A 17932-nucleotide genomic window follows, 5' to 3' on the forward strand; every position below is an offset into this window, starting at 1 on the left:
CTGGGTGACAGAGACTCTGTCTCAAAAAAAAAAAAAAAAAAGAAAAAAAGAAGAAAAAAGAAATTATAGATAAGCCTTGGACACACATGGTTCTCAAAGCCACAGTTGTGTACCTGCAAAATGGGGAAGGTGATATGTATCTTAAAGGGCTTGTTCATAAGGTTAGAGAGAAGGTAGGAAAAATACTGGTAGTCAGTACTCACACTGTGAATTAATAATGATTAGCAGTGGCTACTTTATGTAGGACAGAGTTCTTCAGGTCTTCTTCCATGCTCTGCCTCAGATTCTGGCCCCAGACAGGGTCACAGAGTGACATGGTATTCACTGAAGCACACTTGGATTGGGTCCACTTAACAACTTGGAATTTAAATATAAGATTATAACAATATGGAATTTAAATGATTACTTGAGACAACCTAGAGAGATGTTTGAACAGGGGGAATCGAGAGCAGTGATACTCAACTAACAAACACAGACATTCACCTGGGTTACAATCAGGCCAAAGATCAAGTTGATATCAGTCAGCTGTATTTTATTGTCATTAACCTTCAGAGCTGGGGCTGACCAATGCAGGGCTGCTGCAAATCTCTTTACTCGGGCGGCTCATCATCACCATGCAGCCCAAGAATACAGGTTCCATCCTGGCAGATCCGGTTCCTTCTGATGGCTGCTTTCTTCCCTCCCCACAAACCTGTCTGCCACCTGACATTTGATGATGGTATTTGGTATTATTTCATATTTTTATTGTAACATTAAACTGTGTTCACAGATTCCAAGTCTGATTAGTTGGCTGCTTACTTTGCATTATGGTTGGCTTACTAGTTTAAAAAGCAGAAATATACATTAATGGAATGCTGTAAGATTAGGGAGCTATGTCCAGCATGTTTATCAGGGACTTGGGTGAAGACATGGAAGCTGCAGATCTGAGCATAGTGGCTGATAGATAGGGTGACAGGATCAGGGTTCAAACAGGTCTCAACAGGCTACTATTCTGGGCCAAAACCAACAAGAGGAAATTCAGTATTTAAATTGTTTTGAAAAGGACATTATTTTGAAAAAGAAAAACAATTGCTTACCCTTTTTAAAAAATTTTATATTGCATTTTAGGTTTTGGGGTACATGTGCAGAACATGCAAGACAGTTGCATAGGTACACACATGGCAGTGTGTTTTGCTTCCTTTCTCCCCTTCACCCACATTTGGCATTGGGATAGCCTGGGGAGAAATGACAATTGCTTACCCTTATTGAGATATTCACCAACTGCATTTGATGAGATACTGCCTGTACTTTATGTGTTATTTTATTTAAATCCTGCTTGGGTAAAGATTATCATCTCCATTTCATTTAGAGTTTTAGAAAGTTTAAGAAACTCAGAATCAAACAGAGTCAAAGTTTAACCATTATGCAATGCTGTCTCCAGAGCAGATTCCAGTAAATGGGCTGACTGAAAAAGGAAGGAATGGAGGGAGGGAGAGAAGAAGGAAACAGTTTTTGTCTAAAGAAACCTGTATCATAGGTGCAATGTATAGTCTATCTTTCTAGATTCAGTGTTGTATTCTGGACATTACATTTTAAGCTTAAAAATGTACAAATTTCGATGTGTGCTGAGAAAGAATGTAGTTAGTTGCAAAGGATCTGGGAAAATAGAAGGAACTAGGAGGCTTTCAGAAGCTTGAGAAGGACTCTTCTGTAGAAGAGAATCAAGACTCTGTCCACTGCTCTAGAGTAATGGAAGCTCCAGGGAAGCAGGTTCTGTTTCACTGCAAGGAAGAAGACCCAACTTAAATTTTCAGCAATGGTCCTGGTGGCACTTCATTCTGCTTCAGTGGAGTTATTTCTGAATATCTGTGTTATCATCATGCTGCTAGGATCAAAGGGAAGAGAGCAGAACTGGGTGGAAAGCTGGGATATTACTGCTATTTCTCCAGAGAAATGATATTAAAAAGGCAGAAGGCCTGGCTGCTGGAGACGACATTGGAGTTTCAAAGCAAAATCCAAACATCTTTCTGGCTGAGGAGAGGAGAAAAACTCAAGGACCGCTCTTGAGGTGCCATTTGCACTCTGCTTTCTTCCAGGGAAAATGTCTTACCTATCCCATCAGAGAAATCAAATGCTTGCACTTATAACATGCCTATTTTAGTTATTTTAGAATCAAGATTCTTTTTTTTTTGTAAGTTAAGATAGAGAAATTATGGAAAGAAACCTGATTCTAACTATGAACTGAACAGATGGGATAGTGGGAATAAAAACAAATTAAAACAGTATTACAAAAACTCTCAACTTTCATTTAAAAATATATATGATGATGTTTTTCAACTTTTCACATTCAACCTTTCAGTATATCGAGTGACAAAATGAAAAATCAATTTCAGCTGTGTATATTTTAAACATTTACCTAAATGATTTGGACTTACTCAACCTAAAAGTCCAGATGAAAGTACTAAACTGCTTATTGTATTTTTTGTGAATTAAAACTTTATTTTTTTATTATGTCATAGACAGGACAGAGTTATGTTTGGTGACGTTTAGTATAGAAAATTGAACTGAACAGTGGTCTAATTAGAACAGTAAATAGTATGGGTTTAATTAGCCCCTATTCCTGATGACAGATTTGATCCGTCACCAGATATTTATCCTTTCCTTTCACTTGACTGTTACTGAAATATTGCCTCTAGAAGGACTGCTTACTGTGCTATAAATAGGTAGCTTGGCAAGAAGCCATAAAACCCGCTGATCGGTGAGACTTGAGTGAAAATTATTGGAAAACTCCCTCTTTGCTTCCAGTCATTATTTCTTCATTTCACTTTTGAAGTTCCTTTCCACAGATCCCTCTTTTAATTTAATTTAATTTTTTTTTTGGTTACATGAGGTAACTTGCCTAAGGGCTTAAGGAAACCTGTGCAATATCTAGTTAAGTCACATGCTGCAGTTTATTAATATGTCACAGTTTCTTTCATAAACTTCACTGTTCTTCAGCTTAGAACTTACCTATTAAATTCTGTCTGACTTGAACTTTTCTACACACCAAGAATATGTGGTTTTTGTTCATTTGCTTCCTTGTTTTTAATTAAACTTTGATATGTTTTATTAAGAAAACACTACAAAATGCCGAGAAACAACAACAAAATATGTTAAAGTCACCCAGATCCCTCACATGTAGACGTAATGACTGTCACGTTTTAATTAACCTCTGATTCCTCTCCCTATATGTGTACAAAGTTTACATGTATGAAAAATGATATAGATTTAATATGATTATCTAATGATTATCTTTTTCCCCACCCCAATATTTTTAAAATAAAAATTTCAAAAACCATTACTATTTGAAAGTTCAAATAGTAATAAAACTGGCATTTAACAATTTATCATATTCTGGGGGGGGCGGACTAGGGAAAACAAAACATTCAGTTGACATTCATTTCCTGTCTGTTTCTAACATCATTGTATACCTCCAGCCCATATATGTGGGCTTTTAGTAGTACATTTTGCATATATATTCTTATGCTTATAGCTTTAGCTGTAGAAAAGGGATAGACAATGATATATGTGTTTTTGTTTTAATGTATTAAACCTATCAGTCTTTTCCTTTATAGTTTCTACTTTTGTTGATATATCTAGGATAGTCTTTCCTATACAACTATGGGTATAGATATATACCAAGACTAATGTGATGATTAATCTGTAATATTGCTAATATTTTATGGTTTCAGTATTTTAACAAAAATTTCTAATAGATCTGGAATTTATTTTGGCATATTCTATGAAGAGGTTATCTGTAATTTTTAAAAGCACAAAACATGCCAGGCGTAGTAGCTCATGCCTGTAATCCCAGCACTTTGGGACACCAAGGCAGGTAGATCACAAGGTCAGGAGATTGAGAACATCCTGGCTAACATGGTGAAAGCCTGTCTCTATTAAAAATATAAAAAAATTAGCCAAGCATGGTGGCACACACCTGTAGTTGCAGCTACTTGGGAGGCTGAGGCAGGAGAATTGCTTGAACCTGGGAGGTAGAGGTTGCAGTGAGCTGAGATCACACCACTGTACTGTCAGCCTGGGTGACAGAGTGAGACTCCATCTCAAAAAAAAAAAAAAAAACCAAAAACCAAAAAACAAAACCCACAAAACAGTTGTCACATTGATTTGTGATACTATACCACGTCCTTATACTGTTTCTGGACTCTTTTTTTTTTATCTAATAGATCCGATTGTTCATTGCCATGAGAATTCTCTGTTAACTGAGACAATTTCCCTCTCATTTTACTTCTTTTACAGTTCTTTTAATTGCATTTAAAAAATGCATAACATGAGATCTACCCTTTTAATAAATTTTGAAGCATATAGTACAGTATTGTTAATTGTAAGTACAGTGTTGAAAAATGAATCTCTAGAACTTTATAATTTTACATGGCTGAAACTTTATGCCCATTGAACAATAACTCTTCATTTTCTCATCACCCCCGTCCCTGGCAACCACTCTACTTTCTGCTTCAAGGAATTGGACTATGTTAGATATGTCATATAAATGAAACCATGCAGTGTTTGTCTTTTGTGACTGGCTTGTTTCACACAGCCCAGTAGCCTCAAGATTCATCCATATTGTAGCATGTGATAGGCTTTCTTTCTTTTTAATGGCTCCATAATATTCCATTTTATGTATACCACATGTTGTTTACCCATTCATTTGTTGATGGACATTTGGGTTGCTTCCATGTCTTGGTTATTGCAGACAATGAGTATGCAAATATCTCTTTGAAACCCTGATTTCAATTATTTTGGATAAATACCAAGAAGTTGGATTGCTGGATCATTTAGTAATTCTATCTTCCTTCACGGTATTTTAGTTTTTTTCTCTTGGCTTTTTTGTTTTGTTTGTTTGTTTGTCTGTGACAGAGTCTTGCCCTGTCACCCAGCCTGGAGTGCAGTGGCAGGATCTCAGCTCACTGCCACCTCTGCCTCCCAGGTTCAAGCAATACTCCTACCACAGCCTTCCAAGTACCTAGGACCACAGGCATGTGCTACCATGCCCAGCTAGTTTTTCTGTATTTTAGTAGAGGGGTTTTGCCATGTTGCCCAGGCTGATCTTGAACTCCTGAGCTCAGGAAATCTATCTACCTTGGCCTCCCAAAGTGCTAGGATTATAGACATGAGTCACTGTGCCTGGCCTCCCTTGGCTCTTATAGATATTTATGATACTAAATGAACTTTAGAATTACCTGTTGTTTCAAAAAATTTTTCTTTGGGGATTTTGATGGCACTTGCTATGAATTTATAGATAAACTTGGAGAGAAGTAGCATTTTACAGTATTGAGTCTACTCATTCAGGATATGGTTGTTTTTTCATTTATTCAAGTCTACTTTAGGCCCCTTAGTAAAGTTTTGTAACTTTAATGAGCTTCATTTCTTTTCACATCTATGCCTACATCTATCTGTGTACTTTTTACTTGTAGTGCCCCATCTTTTTAATAGTATTCTTAATTAAGTCAATGGTGGAAAATCCAGGAGACCAATTAAACCAAACTGTACTCACAATTGACTCTTCCCTATTTTCTTGAATTTGAAAGCTTTAGAACTTGGCCAAACTTATTCATATGACTTTGTTTTCTAAGAATGGAGACTCTCTCAGGAGGTTCCACAAATCCTTATGCAAGGTTTCTTGGCAGTTACCACCAGTCTGCCTGACATGCAAGCAAGTCAGAATTTCACTGATGAGCACGTTCTTCTTTCTTCTTTCTTCCTCCTTCTTCTCCTTCTTCTTCTCCTTCTTCTCCTTCTCCTCCCCCTCCTCCTTCTTCTTCTTCTCCTCCTCCTTCTTCCTTCCTCCTTCTTCCTCTTCCTCCTCCTTCTCCTTCCTCCTTCTTCCTCCTTCTTCTTCCTCCTCCTTCTTCTTCTCTTTTCCTCATGTTCTTCTTCTTCTTTTTCTTCCTTCTTCTTTCTTCTTTTGTTTTTTGAGACAGAGTCTTGCTCTATTGTCCAGGCTGGAGAGCAGTGGCACAGTCTCAGCTACAACCTCCACCTCCCAGGTTCAAGTGATTCTCCTGCCTTAGCCTCCTGAGTAGCTGGGATTACAGACACACGCCATCATGCCTGGCTAATTTTTGTATTTTTAGTAGAGACAGTTAGGCTCAAGCTGGGTCCTTGCTATGCAAGTTAGAAAACAGAATAATATAATTAATATTTAGTCAATTTATTTAAATATAGGAATGATAAAATTTCAGATATAAAACTGAGCTTAAAAGCCATCTCAACAGAACCTTCTTAAGGTAGAAAGGTATGCATGTGGCAACTGATTTTCATCTAAACCTGTCATTTTTTTAAAATGCAGTTATTCCATAGCCAATAATTTTGGGGTATCATTGGTCTTTGTGAAGAGCTTAGAAAATGACTGGATTTGGGATGTGTTGAGTAGATCACCTGAGGTCAGGAGTTCAACACCAGCCTGGCCAACATGGCAAAACCCCATCTTTACTAAAAATACAAAAATTAGGCAGGTGTGGTGGTGGGTGCCTGTAATCCCAGCTACTCAGGAAGCTGATGCAGAATTGCTTGAACCTGGGAGGTGGAGGTTGTAGTGAGCCAAGGTCACGCCATTGCACCCCTGGGCAATAAGAGGGAAACTCCATCTCAAAACAAAACAAAACAAAACAAAGATAACCCTGGAAGCTTTGGGATATTTCTACCACATTTGTCTATCATTTATTGTTTTTTTTTTTTTTTTTTTTTTTTTTTTTTTTTTTTTTTTAACATCTAGACCTCAAGAAATGCTCGCTCAGATGAAGACAAAGATGGCAACTGGGATGCTTGGGGTGACTGGAGTGACTGCTCCCGGACCTGCGGGGGAGGAGCGTCATATTCTCTGCGGAGATGTTTGACTGGAAGGTCAGTGGTGGCCTCACTTGCTCCTGCATGTGGAATGTGTCAGTACCTCTGGATGGGTGGAGAGGAGAGAGAACTTTATTTGGCTTTGGAATGTACTGTGATGATGGTGAAGAATTTGCTTTTTCTAAATATTAGTCAACCTCAGGTTAACATATTTAAGCAGCAATGGTCCTGTTTTCGTGGGTGTAGGCATGTTGCCCACAGGACTCAAGAGCACCAGACACTTCGGGCTTTGAGGAAAGGAAATCCTGGCACCTTAAGTCACTGGTTTAAAGTTGTCAAGAGTTGGGGCAAGAGGTCAAGCCTTCTAATTTCTGACCTTGGGTTGCTGCAACTTAATCCAGTTCTTGTTCATCTACTCTGATCAACCCATTGATTAAGAACATGGTGCAAGTTCTGTTTTCACATTTTAGATATGTTTATATTAAATAACATTTGCCAAAATGTAAAATCAGTTTCTTTTTTAAAACCTCTAAATTTGTATTAAGTCTGTGCTTATTGTTTTTGAGACAATTTAAGGTAATTCTTTATGGAACGGTTTGCATCAGCTCTTAGGTAAGACAGAGCTGATGGAATCTGACATGCTGGTCTTGTACAAAAGAAAATTTCAAGATTATGGCAGCCATCTTCAGATTTAGGATATTGTTAGGAAAAAGGGTAAATTGATCTTTGCTGATTAGCTTCAAGATACAGAGTAGAAATGCAGGGAGAGCATAGTTTGGCTCAAGTTTGGATTTTATCGAGGTCACTTTTATGATACATTAAACAGTGACCAAATATGTCCTCCAGTTTCCTTGAGGCAATGCAGAGCAGGGCAGATGAGAGACTGTACATGTGGCCTTTGAGAAGAAAGACTCACTGGTCTACTCTAGGAAGGCATGAGAAGGCTGCTGGAGGCAACATAGTAGCATTTCCCCAGGGGAGCATGGGAGCTTCAGTAAAGCATTGTAGAACTAAATCCAGGGATTAGTCTTGCAAAGACAAAGTGGTATGCCTGCTTCCCCATATTTTCACCTTGGTAAGGAAATATGGGCCCTGGCACTCTGTGTCATGCTGTGTGGAAGAATGATTGGGGTATCATGTTGTATTGGGATATATTTATCCTGCCAAAGAGGCTACAATAGGGGAGCTATATCCTGTGGGCAAGGGGAGGGGGCTTTTTTGTTGTTGTTAGTAGAGTCATGCTCTGTTGCCCAGGCTGGAGTGCAGTGGTGCAACATTGGCTCACTGCAACCTCCCCCTCCCAGGTTCAAGCAATTCTCCTGCCTCAGCATTCCAAGTAGCTGGGATTACAGCCGCCTGCCACCACGCCTGGCTAATTTTTATATTTTTAGTAGAGACAGGGTTTCACCATGTTGGCCAAGCTGATCTCGAACTCCTGACCTAAATGATCCACTGGCCTCCCAAATTGCTGGGAATACAGGCCCAAGGGTAAGTTCTTTCCCACTGCTGGCCAGCCGCATAGAGCACAGGGGGAGCTTTCCAACCTGGAAACAACTGGGGAAGGGAGAACGTTGGCATCTCTTTCTAACCTTCAAGTCTGAAGAGTATAAATAATTTGCAATTAGTGGTAGGGTTAGAGTGGGAAAGGAGTGGGATTTATTTGCATTTTTAAAAATGTACTTGCATTTGTTAAAAATAATTTAGAGGAATATATTAAGAACCATGAATGACCACTTTTATCCTATTGTCCTACAACTAGAATGTTCACATATTTACTTATTATTTGGTTCATTTAAAAAATTTCTTTGATTTTGCTTGGAACATAATTTTGCCAACTGATATGTCTCCAGGATGCTTGTGATTTTCTCTTCTCTTTCCTAACTGGGCCCTGCTGCTGATGGAAGAGGCTGCAGGTAGGGCAGGGCAGTTGCTGGACCTCTTCCATCTTTTCCACTCCTATTCAGAAGGGGAGACTTGGGCAAGAGGAGAGGAAAGGGAGGTGGGAGAGTTCTTAGTTGACTTTATTGTTGAGGGCAGGTATTGATGCTCTCTGTTTGGCAAGTGTCTTAAGCAGGCTGTTGTAAGCACTTTGATGGATTTTCTGAGAAATTGCCTTTGCCTTCCCAAATTCCTTGGGATTTCTTGCCTCCAATTCCCTTGAAATGTGCTATTCACAACACTTTGTCTTGGTAATATTGCTCTATCCTCAGCTCTGGTTCTGCTAGACATACCCCCAGCTTCTCCCTGTTTACATGTGCTAACCCCTCAGTGGCCATCCTGGCAAATTCCTAAGACAACCACATGCTGGCACTCATGCATGTGCCCACATCTGGTTCACAGGAAACCCTCATGCAAAGTTTGCTAAACAAACTCTTGAAGTTCAGGGACCCAGTGCTGCAACACCTACTCTGCTTACATGGGCTGCTGCAGCTGTTCTCTCAGCCCTTAAATTTCTCAGGTGTGAATTAAATACCAACCAACTGTAGGTGACATATATTGAACGCTTCAAGTGGTGTCTTCAAAATTTCTTCCTCTTGATTTGGGGTTAGCACACTGAAGCCCTCATCCCTTCTCCTTGATGGTGTAGAATGAGAGGGAGACTCACAGCACATCTTTTTCAATGAAATCTTCAGAAGTTCTTCCCATAAGTCTCTGGCTCCAGATCCTTTTAATTCCCTTGATGTGGGTAAGGAGTTTAACTCCAGTGAACTGAACTCATATCCTGCCTTCAAGGTTCTTACATCTAAGGAGACAAACAATAAACAAGTAAACAATTAAATTATTTATAATTAAAAATTGTGTCAAGAAGATGCATAAAATGGTCAGGGAAGCCCTCTGTGCTGGGGCATGTTTATGCTGAAACCTTACTGCTAAGAAGAAATTAATTATGTGATGGGAAGAGTTATGAGACCAAAAAAATTCAGGTAGTAGGAGCAGCATATGTAAATGTCCTGGAGCAGGAAATGGAAACAGTCTTTTATGCCTGGAGAACAATTAGATGAGAGTGAGCAGAATGGGCACTTCCCTGCAGACAGACCCTTGGTGGGCACAGAGCCAGCCAGCATCCAATCCTGCACTAACACTGTGCAGAGAACAGTGGATCCTGCCCTGCCCTGAGCAACCACTACTGCTTTTGGGGCACAGAGAAAGCACCCAGACCTGCACCTGCCAGTGCCCTGCCCCCAAGCCAACACCACCTCCAGCACGACTGCACACACAGTCACCAATAGGGGCCTCCCACCCACCCATAGCTGCATTGCCTCCACCACTGTGGTGAATGCTTACAGGGAAGCAGGCCCCCAGGTACCTGCTAGCACTCTACCATAGCTGCCACTACTGATGCTGCTGGTATGTGCAAATGAGGGTGGATCCTGCTGTCATTGTGCTACGAAATGCTTTGGCTCACATCAGCCATCAGAGTGTAATGGCCAGCAGTCCAAAAGCACCTTGGCCCCCCAGTGCAGTGAATTCCTAACATCGAGGAGCCATTGAACAAAGTTGGGGCCCAATACAAGTTCCCCAGAGTTAGAACATCCAGTCAGGTGCTGGGAGCCAAGCATTGGCCCCCTAAAATCTTTCAGAAATGAAAGCCAGTTGGCTGAATCCACCTTATACTAGAAGCAAATCCTCAAGGTCATCAAAAAAATAGGATAAAAGAAAAAAAATTATGTAAAACGTTAGCAACCTCAAGGATTAAAGGAAGATAAGCCCACAAAGATGAGAAAGAATTAGCACAAGAACCCTGACAACTCAAAAAGCTAGAATGCCTTCTTTCCAATAGATGACCACCTTGCCTCTCCAGCAAGCGTTCTGAACCATGCTGAGATGGATGAAGTGACAGAAACAGAGTTCTGAGATGGATGAAGTGACAGAAACAGAGTTCAGAATATGGACAGAAATGAAGATCCTTGAGCTGTAGCAGTATGTTGAAACCTAGTCCAAGGAAGCTAAAAATCATTATAAAACAATACTGGAACTTGAAGACAAAATAGCCAGCATGTAACTGAACTGAGAGAGCTGAAAAACACACTACAAGAATTTTATAATATAATCACAGGGATTAATAACAGAATAGACCAAGTGGAGGAAAGAATCTCAGAGCTTGAAGACTAGCTTTCTGAAATAAGACAGTCAGACAGAAATAGAGAAAAAAGAATAAAAGGAATGAACAAAACCTCTGAGAAATATGGGATTATGTAAAGAGACAAAATCTATGACTTATTGGTGTCCCTGAAAAAGAGGGGGATAATGGAACCAACTTGGAAAACATATCTCAGGATATTATCTGTGAGAACTTCATAGATGAACCCAATTAGCTAGACAGGCCAACATTCAGATTCAGGAAATGCAGATAACCCTAGTAAAATACTTTACAAGGAGATCATCCCCAAGAGACATAGCCATCAGATCCTCTAAGGTTGAAATGAGAGAAAAAATGTTAAAGGCAGATAGAGAGACAGGTCAGGTAACGTACAAAGGGAAGTCCATTGACTAACAGCAGACCTCTCAGCTGAAACCCTACAAGTGAGAAGAGATTTGGGGCCAGTGTTCAACATTCTTAAAAGAAGTTCCAACCCAGAATTTTATATCCAGCAAATTAAGCTTAATAACTGAATGATAAATACTATCGTTTTCAGACAAGCAAATGCTTAAAAGAGTTCCTTATAAAAGCTCCTGAAGGAAGCAGTAAATATGGAAAGGAAAGACCATTACCAGCTCCTACAAAAACATACTGAAGCACACAGACCAGTGACACTATAAAGCAACCGCATAAACAAGTCTGCAAAATAACCAGCTAACATCATAATGACAGGATCGAATCCGTGAATGTAAGTGGGCTAAATGCCCCAATTAAAAGACACAGAGTAGCAAGCTGGATAAAGAACCAAGACCCATTAGTTTGCTTGTCTTAAAGAGACCTATCTTACATACAATGACATACGTAGGCTCAAATAAAGAGATGGACAAAAATCTACCAAACAAATATGAAACAGAAAAAAACAGAGGTTGCAATCCTAGTTTCAGGCAAAACAGACTTTAAATCAGAAAATTTTTTTAAAAATGAAGGGTATTACATAATGATAAAGGGCTCAACTATCCTAAATATATATGCACCTAACACAACAGCACCCAGATTCATAAAGCAAATTCTTAGAGACCTTCAAAGAGATTTAGACTCTCTCACAGTAATAGTAAAAGACTTTAACACCCTACTGCCAATATTAGATCATCAAGACAGAAAATTAACAAAGATATTCATGACCTGAACTCAGCACTGGATCAAAGGAACCCCATAGACATCTACAGATCTCTTCACTCCAAAACAACAGAATATACATTATTCTCATCACCACATGGCACTTACTCTAAAATTGATCTCATAATCAAAAGTAAAACACTTTTCAGCGTATACAAAAGAACTGAAATCATAAAAAATGATCTCTAGACCACAGCACAATCTAATTAAAAATCAAGACTAAGAAAATCACTCAAAACCATACAATCACATGGAAATTGAATAACCTGCTTCTGAATGACTTTGGGGTGAATAAAGAATTTAGGGAAGAAATCAAGAAGTTCTTTGAAACTAGTGAGAACAAAGATACATGCCACAGTTTTTGGGACACAGCTAAGCCAATGTGAAGAGGGAAGTTTATAGGGGGAGATCAGAGAAGATGGCACTGTAGGAGCAACTCAGAATTGTAGCTCCCAGTGAAAGCGCAGAGGGTGAGTGGATGCCGCATTTCCAGACGGATCTTTATTGCCCACAGACCAGGAGATTCCCAGGTGTAGGAGCCCCATGGGCCACCAGGGCGGCTGTTTCAGCTGGCGTAGCTGTTTGGACAGGGGCCGCAGTGCAGTGGCACTTCACACAAAATATGCTGATCTGGTTGCCCTGTTAAACTGGCAACTGGAGATTTGGGAAGGCGGATTAGCACATTCATCTGATTAAATGGGACTTAAACAGAAAGCCAGGCCAGGAGATTCGAAGAAGTGACGTTGTTTCAGCCGGCACAGTGGGTCGCTGCATGGGAAATCACAAAGATCCCAGCACCCATTCAGCAGACAACTGGAACACCTGGGAGAGAGTCAGCCATTCAACTTAAAAAAAAAAAAAGGGCTCTGAGGCAGGGAGCCAGGTGATCAGGCTCGGCAGGTCCCACCCCCACAAAAACAAACAAAACAGCAATTGGAAATGCTCGGGGCTGAGAGTTTCATGGCAAGCACAGCTGAACCCAGGATGGTGCAGCACAGTGGGGGAGGAGCATCTGCCATTACAAAGGCACTCCACCTCTATGGAGGTACTCTACCATTGCTGACGCAGCCTGCCATTGCCAAGGCAGCCCGCCATTGCTGAGGCAACCTGCCATAGGAGAGTCCGCCATTACAGAGGCAGGCCACCATCGCCTCAGCAGTTCTAAACACACCCATATAAACAGGACTACAGAGAATTATACACGGCAGCAGGGCAGAGCCCACGACAGCAGGGTGGAGCTTAGAGCAGCTCAGCATAGCCTCTACAGGCAGGCAGTGAATAGACTGCCTCCTTGCTGGGCAGGACAGTGCAACAGATACTCATAAATAAAGCCCTAAATCCCCAGGACAGAGCACCTGAGGAAAAAAGGGGGTTTATGAGTTCGCCTGCAGCAGATTTAAACGTACCTGCCTAGCAACCCTGAATGAACAACGGAGCTCACAGCTCAGCACTTGAGCTCCTATAAAGTACAGACTGTCTCCTCAAGCAGCTCCCTGACCCCTGTATATCCAAAGAGTCACCTCACAAAGGACTGATAAGACTGATATTTGGCGGGCATCATTCTGGGACAAAGATAGCAGAAGAAGAAACTGGTAGCAACCCTCACTGTTCTGCAGCTGCTATAGGTGTTCTCCAGGCAAGCAGGGCCTGGAGTGGACCTCAATAGTCCTACAGCAGAGGGCTAGACTGTTAGAAGGAAAACTAAGAAACAGAAATACTTCATCATCAACAACCTGGATGTCCAGTCAGAGACCCAATTGGAAAATCAGCAACTACTCAGACGACAGGTGGATAAATCCACAAAGATGGGGAGAAACCAGCGCAAAAAGGAGGAAAACACCTGAAACCAGAACACCTCGCCTCCTACAAGGGACCACAACTTTTCACCAGCCAGGGAACAAAGCTGGATGGAGAATGAGTGTGATGAAATGACAGAATCAGACTTCAGAAGGTGGGTAATGAGAAACTTCTGTGAGCTAAAAGAACATGATCTAACTCAATGCAAAGAAACTAAGAACCTTGAAAAAAGATTTGAGGAAATGATAGCAAGAATGGACAACTTAGAGAGGAATATGAGTGAATTGATGGAGCAGAAAAACGCAACATGAGAACTTCGTGAAGCATGCACAAGTTTCAACAGCCGAATTGACCAAGCAGAAGAAAAAATATCAGAGTTCAAAGATCAACTCAATGAAATAAAATGAGAAGGCAAGATCAGAGAAAAAAGTGCAAAAAGGAATGAACAAAGTCTCCAAAAATGTGGGATTATGTGAAGAGACCTAATCTATGTTTGATAGGTGTACCTGAATGTGACGAAGAGAATGAATCCAAGCTAGAAAATTTCCCCAACCTAGCAAGGCAGGCCAATATCCAAGTCCAGGAAATACAAAGAACACCACAAAGATATTCCACAAGAAGAGTAACCCGAAGGCACATAGTTGTCAGATTTACCAGCGTTGAAATGAAGGAGAAAATGCTAAGGGCAGCCAGAGAGAAAGGGCCGGTCACCCACAAAGGGAAGCCCATCAGACTTACAGCAGATCTCTCAGCAGAAACCCTACAAGCCAGAAGACAGTGGGGACCAATATTCAACATCCTTAAAGAAAAGAACTTTCAACCCAGAATTTCATATCCAGCCAAACTGAGCTTCAGAAGTGAAGGAAAAATAAAATCCTTTGCAAACAGGCAAGTACTCAGAGATTTTGTCACCACCAGGCCTGCTCTACAAGGGCTCCTGAAAGAGGCACTACACATAGAAAGGAACAACCAGTACCAGCCATTTCAAAAACATACCACAGGCAAAAGAGTATCAACAAAATGAAGAATCTGCATCAAATAACAGGCAAAACAGCCAGCTAGCATCAAAATGGCAGTATCAAATTCACACATAACACTACTAACCCTAAATATAAATGGGCTAAATGCACCAATCAAAAGACACAGACTGGAAAATTGGATAAAAAGCCAAAACCCATTGGTGTGCTGTATCCAGGAAACCCATCTCACATGCAAGGATACACAAAGGCTCAAAATAAAGGGATGGAGGAAGATTTACCAAGCAAATGGAGAGCAAAAAAAGCAAGAGTTGCAATTCTCATCTCTGATAAAATAGACTTTAAAGCAACAAAGATCCAAAGAGACAAAGAAGGACATTACATGATGGTAAAAGGTTTGATACACCAAGAAGAGCTAACAATCCTAAATATATACGGACTCAATACAGGAGCACCCAGATATATAAGGCAAGTTCTTAATGACTTACAAAGAGACTTAGACTCCCACACAATAATAGTGGGAGACTTTAACACTCCACTGTCAATATTAGACAGACCAACCAGACAGAAAATCAACAAGGATATCCAGGGCTTGAACTCAGACCTGGAACAAGCAAACCTGATGGACATTTACAGAACTCTCCACCCCAAATCCACAGAATATACATTCTTCTCAGCACCTCATCACACCTACTCTAAAACTGACCACATAATTGGAAGCAAATCATGCCTCAGCAAATGCAAAACAACTGAAATCATAACAAACAGTCTCTCAGACCACAGTGCAATCAAGTTAGAACTCAGAATTCAGAAACTAACTCAGAACCACACAGCTTCATGGAAACTGAACAACTGGCTCTTGAATGTTGACTGGATAAACAATGAAAAGAAGGCAGAAATAAAGAAGTTCTTCAAAACCAATGAGAACGAAGAGACAACATGCCAGAATCTCTGGGACACATTTAAAGCAGTCTCTAGAGGAAAATACATAGCAATAAGTACCCACATGAGAAGAGTGGAGAGATCCAAAATAGACACCCTACCATCAAAATTGAAAGAGCTAGGGGAGCAAGATCAAAAAAACTCAAAACCTAGCAGAAGACAAGAAATAACTAAGATCAGAGCAGAACTGAAGGAGATAGAGACATAAAAAACCCTTCAAAATATCAATAAATCAAAGAGCTGGTTTTTTGAAAAGATCAACAAAAGTGATAAGAAAGAAAAGAGAGACTAACCAAATAGATGCAATAAAGAACGATAAAGGGGAAATCACCACAGATCCCACAGAAATTAAAACCATCATCAGAGAATATTATAAAGAACTCTATGCACATAAACTAGTAAACCTGGAAGAAATGGATAAATTCCTGGACACTTGTGTCCTCCCCAGCCTAAACCAGGAAGAAGTCGAAACTATGAATAGACCAATAACAAGATCTGAAGTTGAGGCGGCAATTAAGAGCCTACCACACACAAAAAAGCCCAGGTCCAGATGGGTTCACAGCCAAATTCTATCAGACACACAAAGAGGAACTGTTACCATTCTTTTTGAAACTATTCCAAATAACCCAAAAAGAGGGAATCCTTCCCAAATCATTTTATGAGACCAACATCATCCTGATACCAAAACCCAGCAGAGACCCAACAAGGAAAGAAAACTTCAGGCCAATATCCATGATGAACATAGACGCAAAAATCTTCAATAAAATACTGGCAAACCAATTGCAACAGCACATCAAAAACCTTATCCACCATGATCAAGTAAGATTCATCCTGGGGATGCAAGGCTGGTTCAACATATGCAAGTCTATAAACGTAATTCACCACATAAACAGAACCAAAAACAAAAACCACATGATTATCTCAATTGATGCAGAGAAGGCCTTTGACAAAATTCAACAGCCCTTTATGCTAAAAACCCTCAATAAACTCGGTATTGATGGAACGTATCTCAAAATAATAAAAGCTATTTATGACAAACCAACAGCCAATATCATACTGATTGGGCAAAAACTGGAAACATTCCCTTTGAAATCTAGCACCAGACAAGGATGCCCTCTCTCACCACTGCTATTCAATATAGTACTGGAAGTTCTAGCCAGAGCAATCAGGCATGAAAAAGAAATAAAAGTCTTCAATAGGAAAGGAGGAGGTCAAATTGTCTCTATTTGCCAACGACATGATCATATATCTTGAAGACCCCATTGTCTCGGCCCAAAATCTCCTGAAACTGATAAACAACTTCAGCAAAGTCTCAGGATACAAAATCAATGTGCAAAAATCACAAGCATTTCTATACACCAATAGACTGAAAGAGAGCCAAATCAAGAATGAACTGCCATTCACAATTGCTACAAAGAGAATAAAATACCTAGGAATACAACTAACAAGGAACATAAAGGACCTCTTCAAAGAGAACTACAAACCACTGCTCAACGAAATAAGAGAGGACACAGGCAGATGGAGAAACATTCCATGTTCATGGTTAGGAAGAATTAATATCATGAAAATGGCCATACTGCCCAAAGTAATTTACAGACTCAACACTATCCCCATCAAGCTACCAATGACCTTCTTCATAGAACTGGAAAAAACCACCTTAAACTTCATATGGAACCAAAAGAGAGCCCACATAGCCAAGTCAATTTTAAGCAAAAATAACACAGCAGGAGGCATCACACTACCGGACTTCAAACTAAACTACAAGGCTACAGTAATCAAAACAGCATGGTGCTGGTACCAAAACAGAGATATAGACCAATGGAACAGAACAGAGGCATTGGAGCCAACACAATGTATCTACAACCATACAATCTTTGATAAACCTGACAAAAACAAGCAATGGGGAAAGGAGTCCCTGTTTAATAAATGGTGTTGGGAAAACTGGCTAGCCATGTGCAGAAAGCAGAAACTGGACCCCTTCCTGACACCTTACACTAAAATTAACTCCAGATGGATTAAAGACTTAAACATAAGACCTGGCACCATAAAAACCCTAGAAGAAAATCTAGGCAAAACCATTCAGGACATATGATTAGGCAAGGACTTCATGAGCAAAACACTGAAAGCATTGGCAACA

At 40.2% G+C, this 17932-nt stretch overlaps 1 protein-coding gene across 5 annotated transcripts in view; it reads left to right on the forward strand.

Moving 5' to 3' along the window:
- ADAMTSL3 (ADAMTS like 3) overlaps positions 1-17932 on the forward strand; it is a 454464-nt gene that overhangs the window by 124187 nt on the left and 312345 nt on the right. For all 5 annotated transcript variants that reach the window (XM_035303956.3, XM_035303955.3, XM_035303954.3 and 2 more), the window contains exon 4: positions 6752-6879. In XM_035303956.3, the coding sequence (XP_035159847.3) occupies positions 6752-6879 (128 nt within the window). The remainder of the gene's footprint in view (positions 1-6751; positions 6880-17932) is intronic.

The sequence above is a fragment of the Callithrix jacchus genome, chromosome 6 (genome assembly GCF_049354715.1).
Source record: "Callithrix jacchus isolate 240 chromosome 6, calJac240_pri, whole genome shotgun sequence".
Taxonomy (NCBI): Eukaryota; Metazoa; Chordata; class Mammalia; order Primates; family Cebidae; genus Callithrix; species Callithrix jacchus.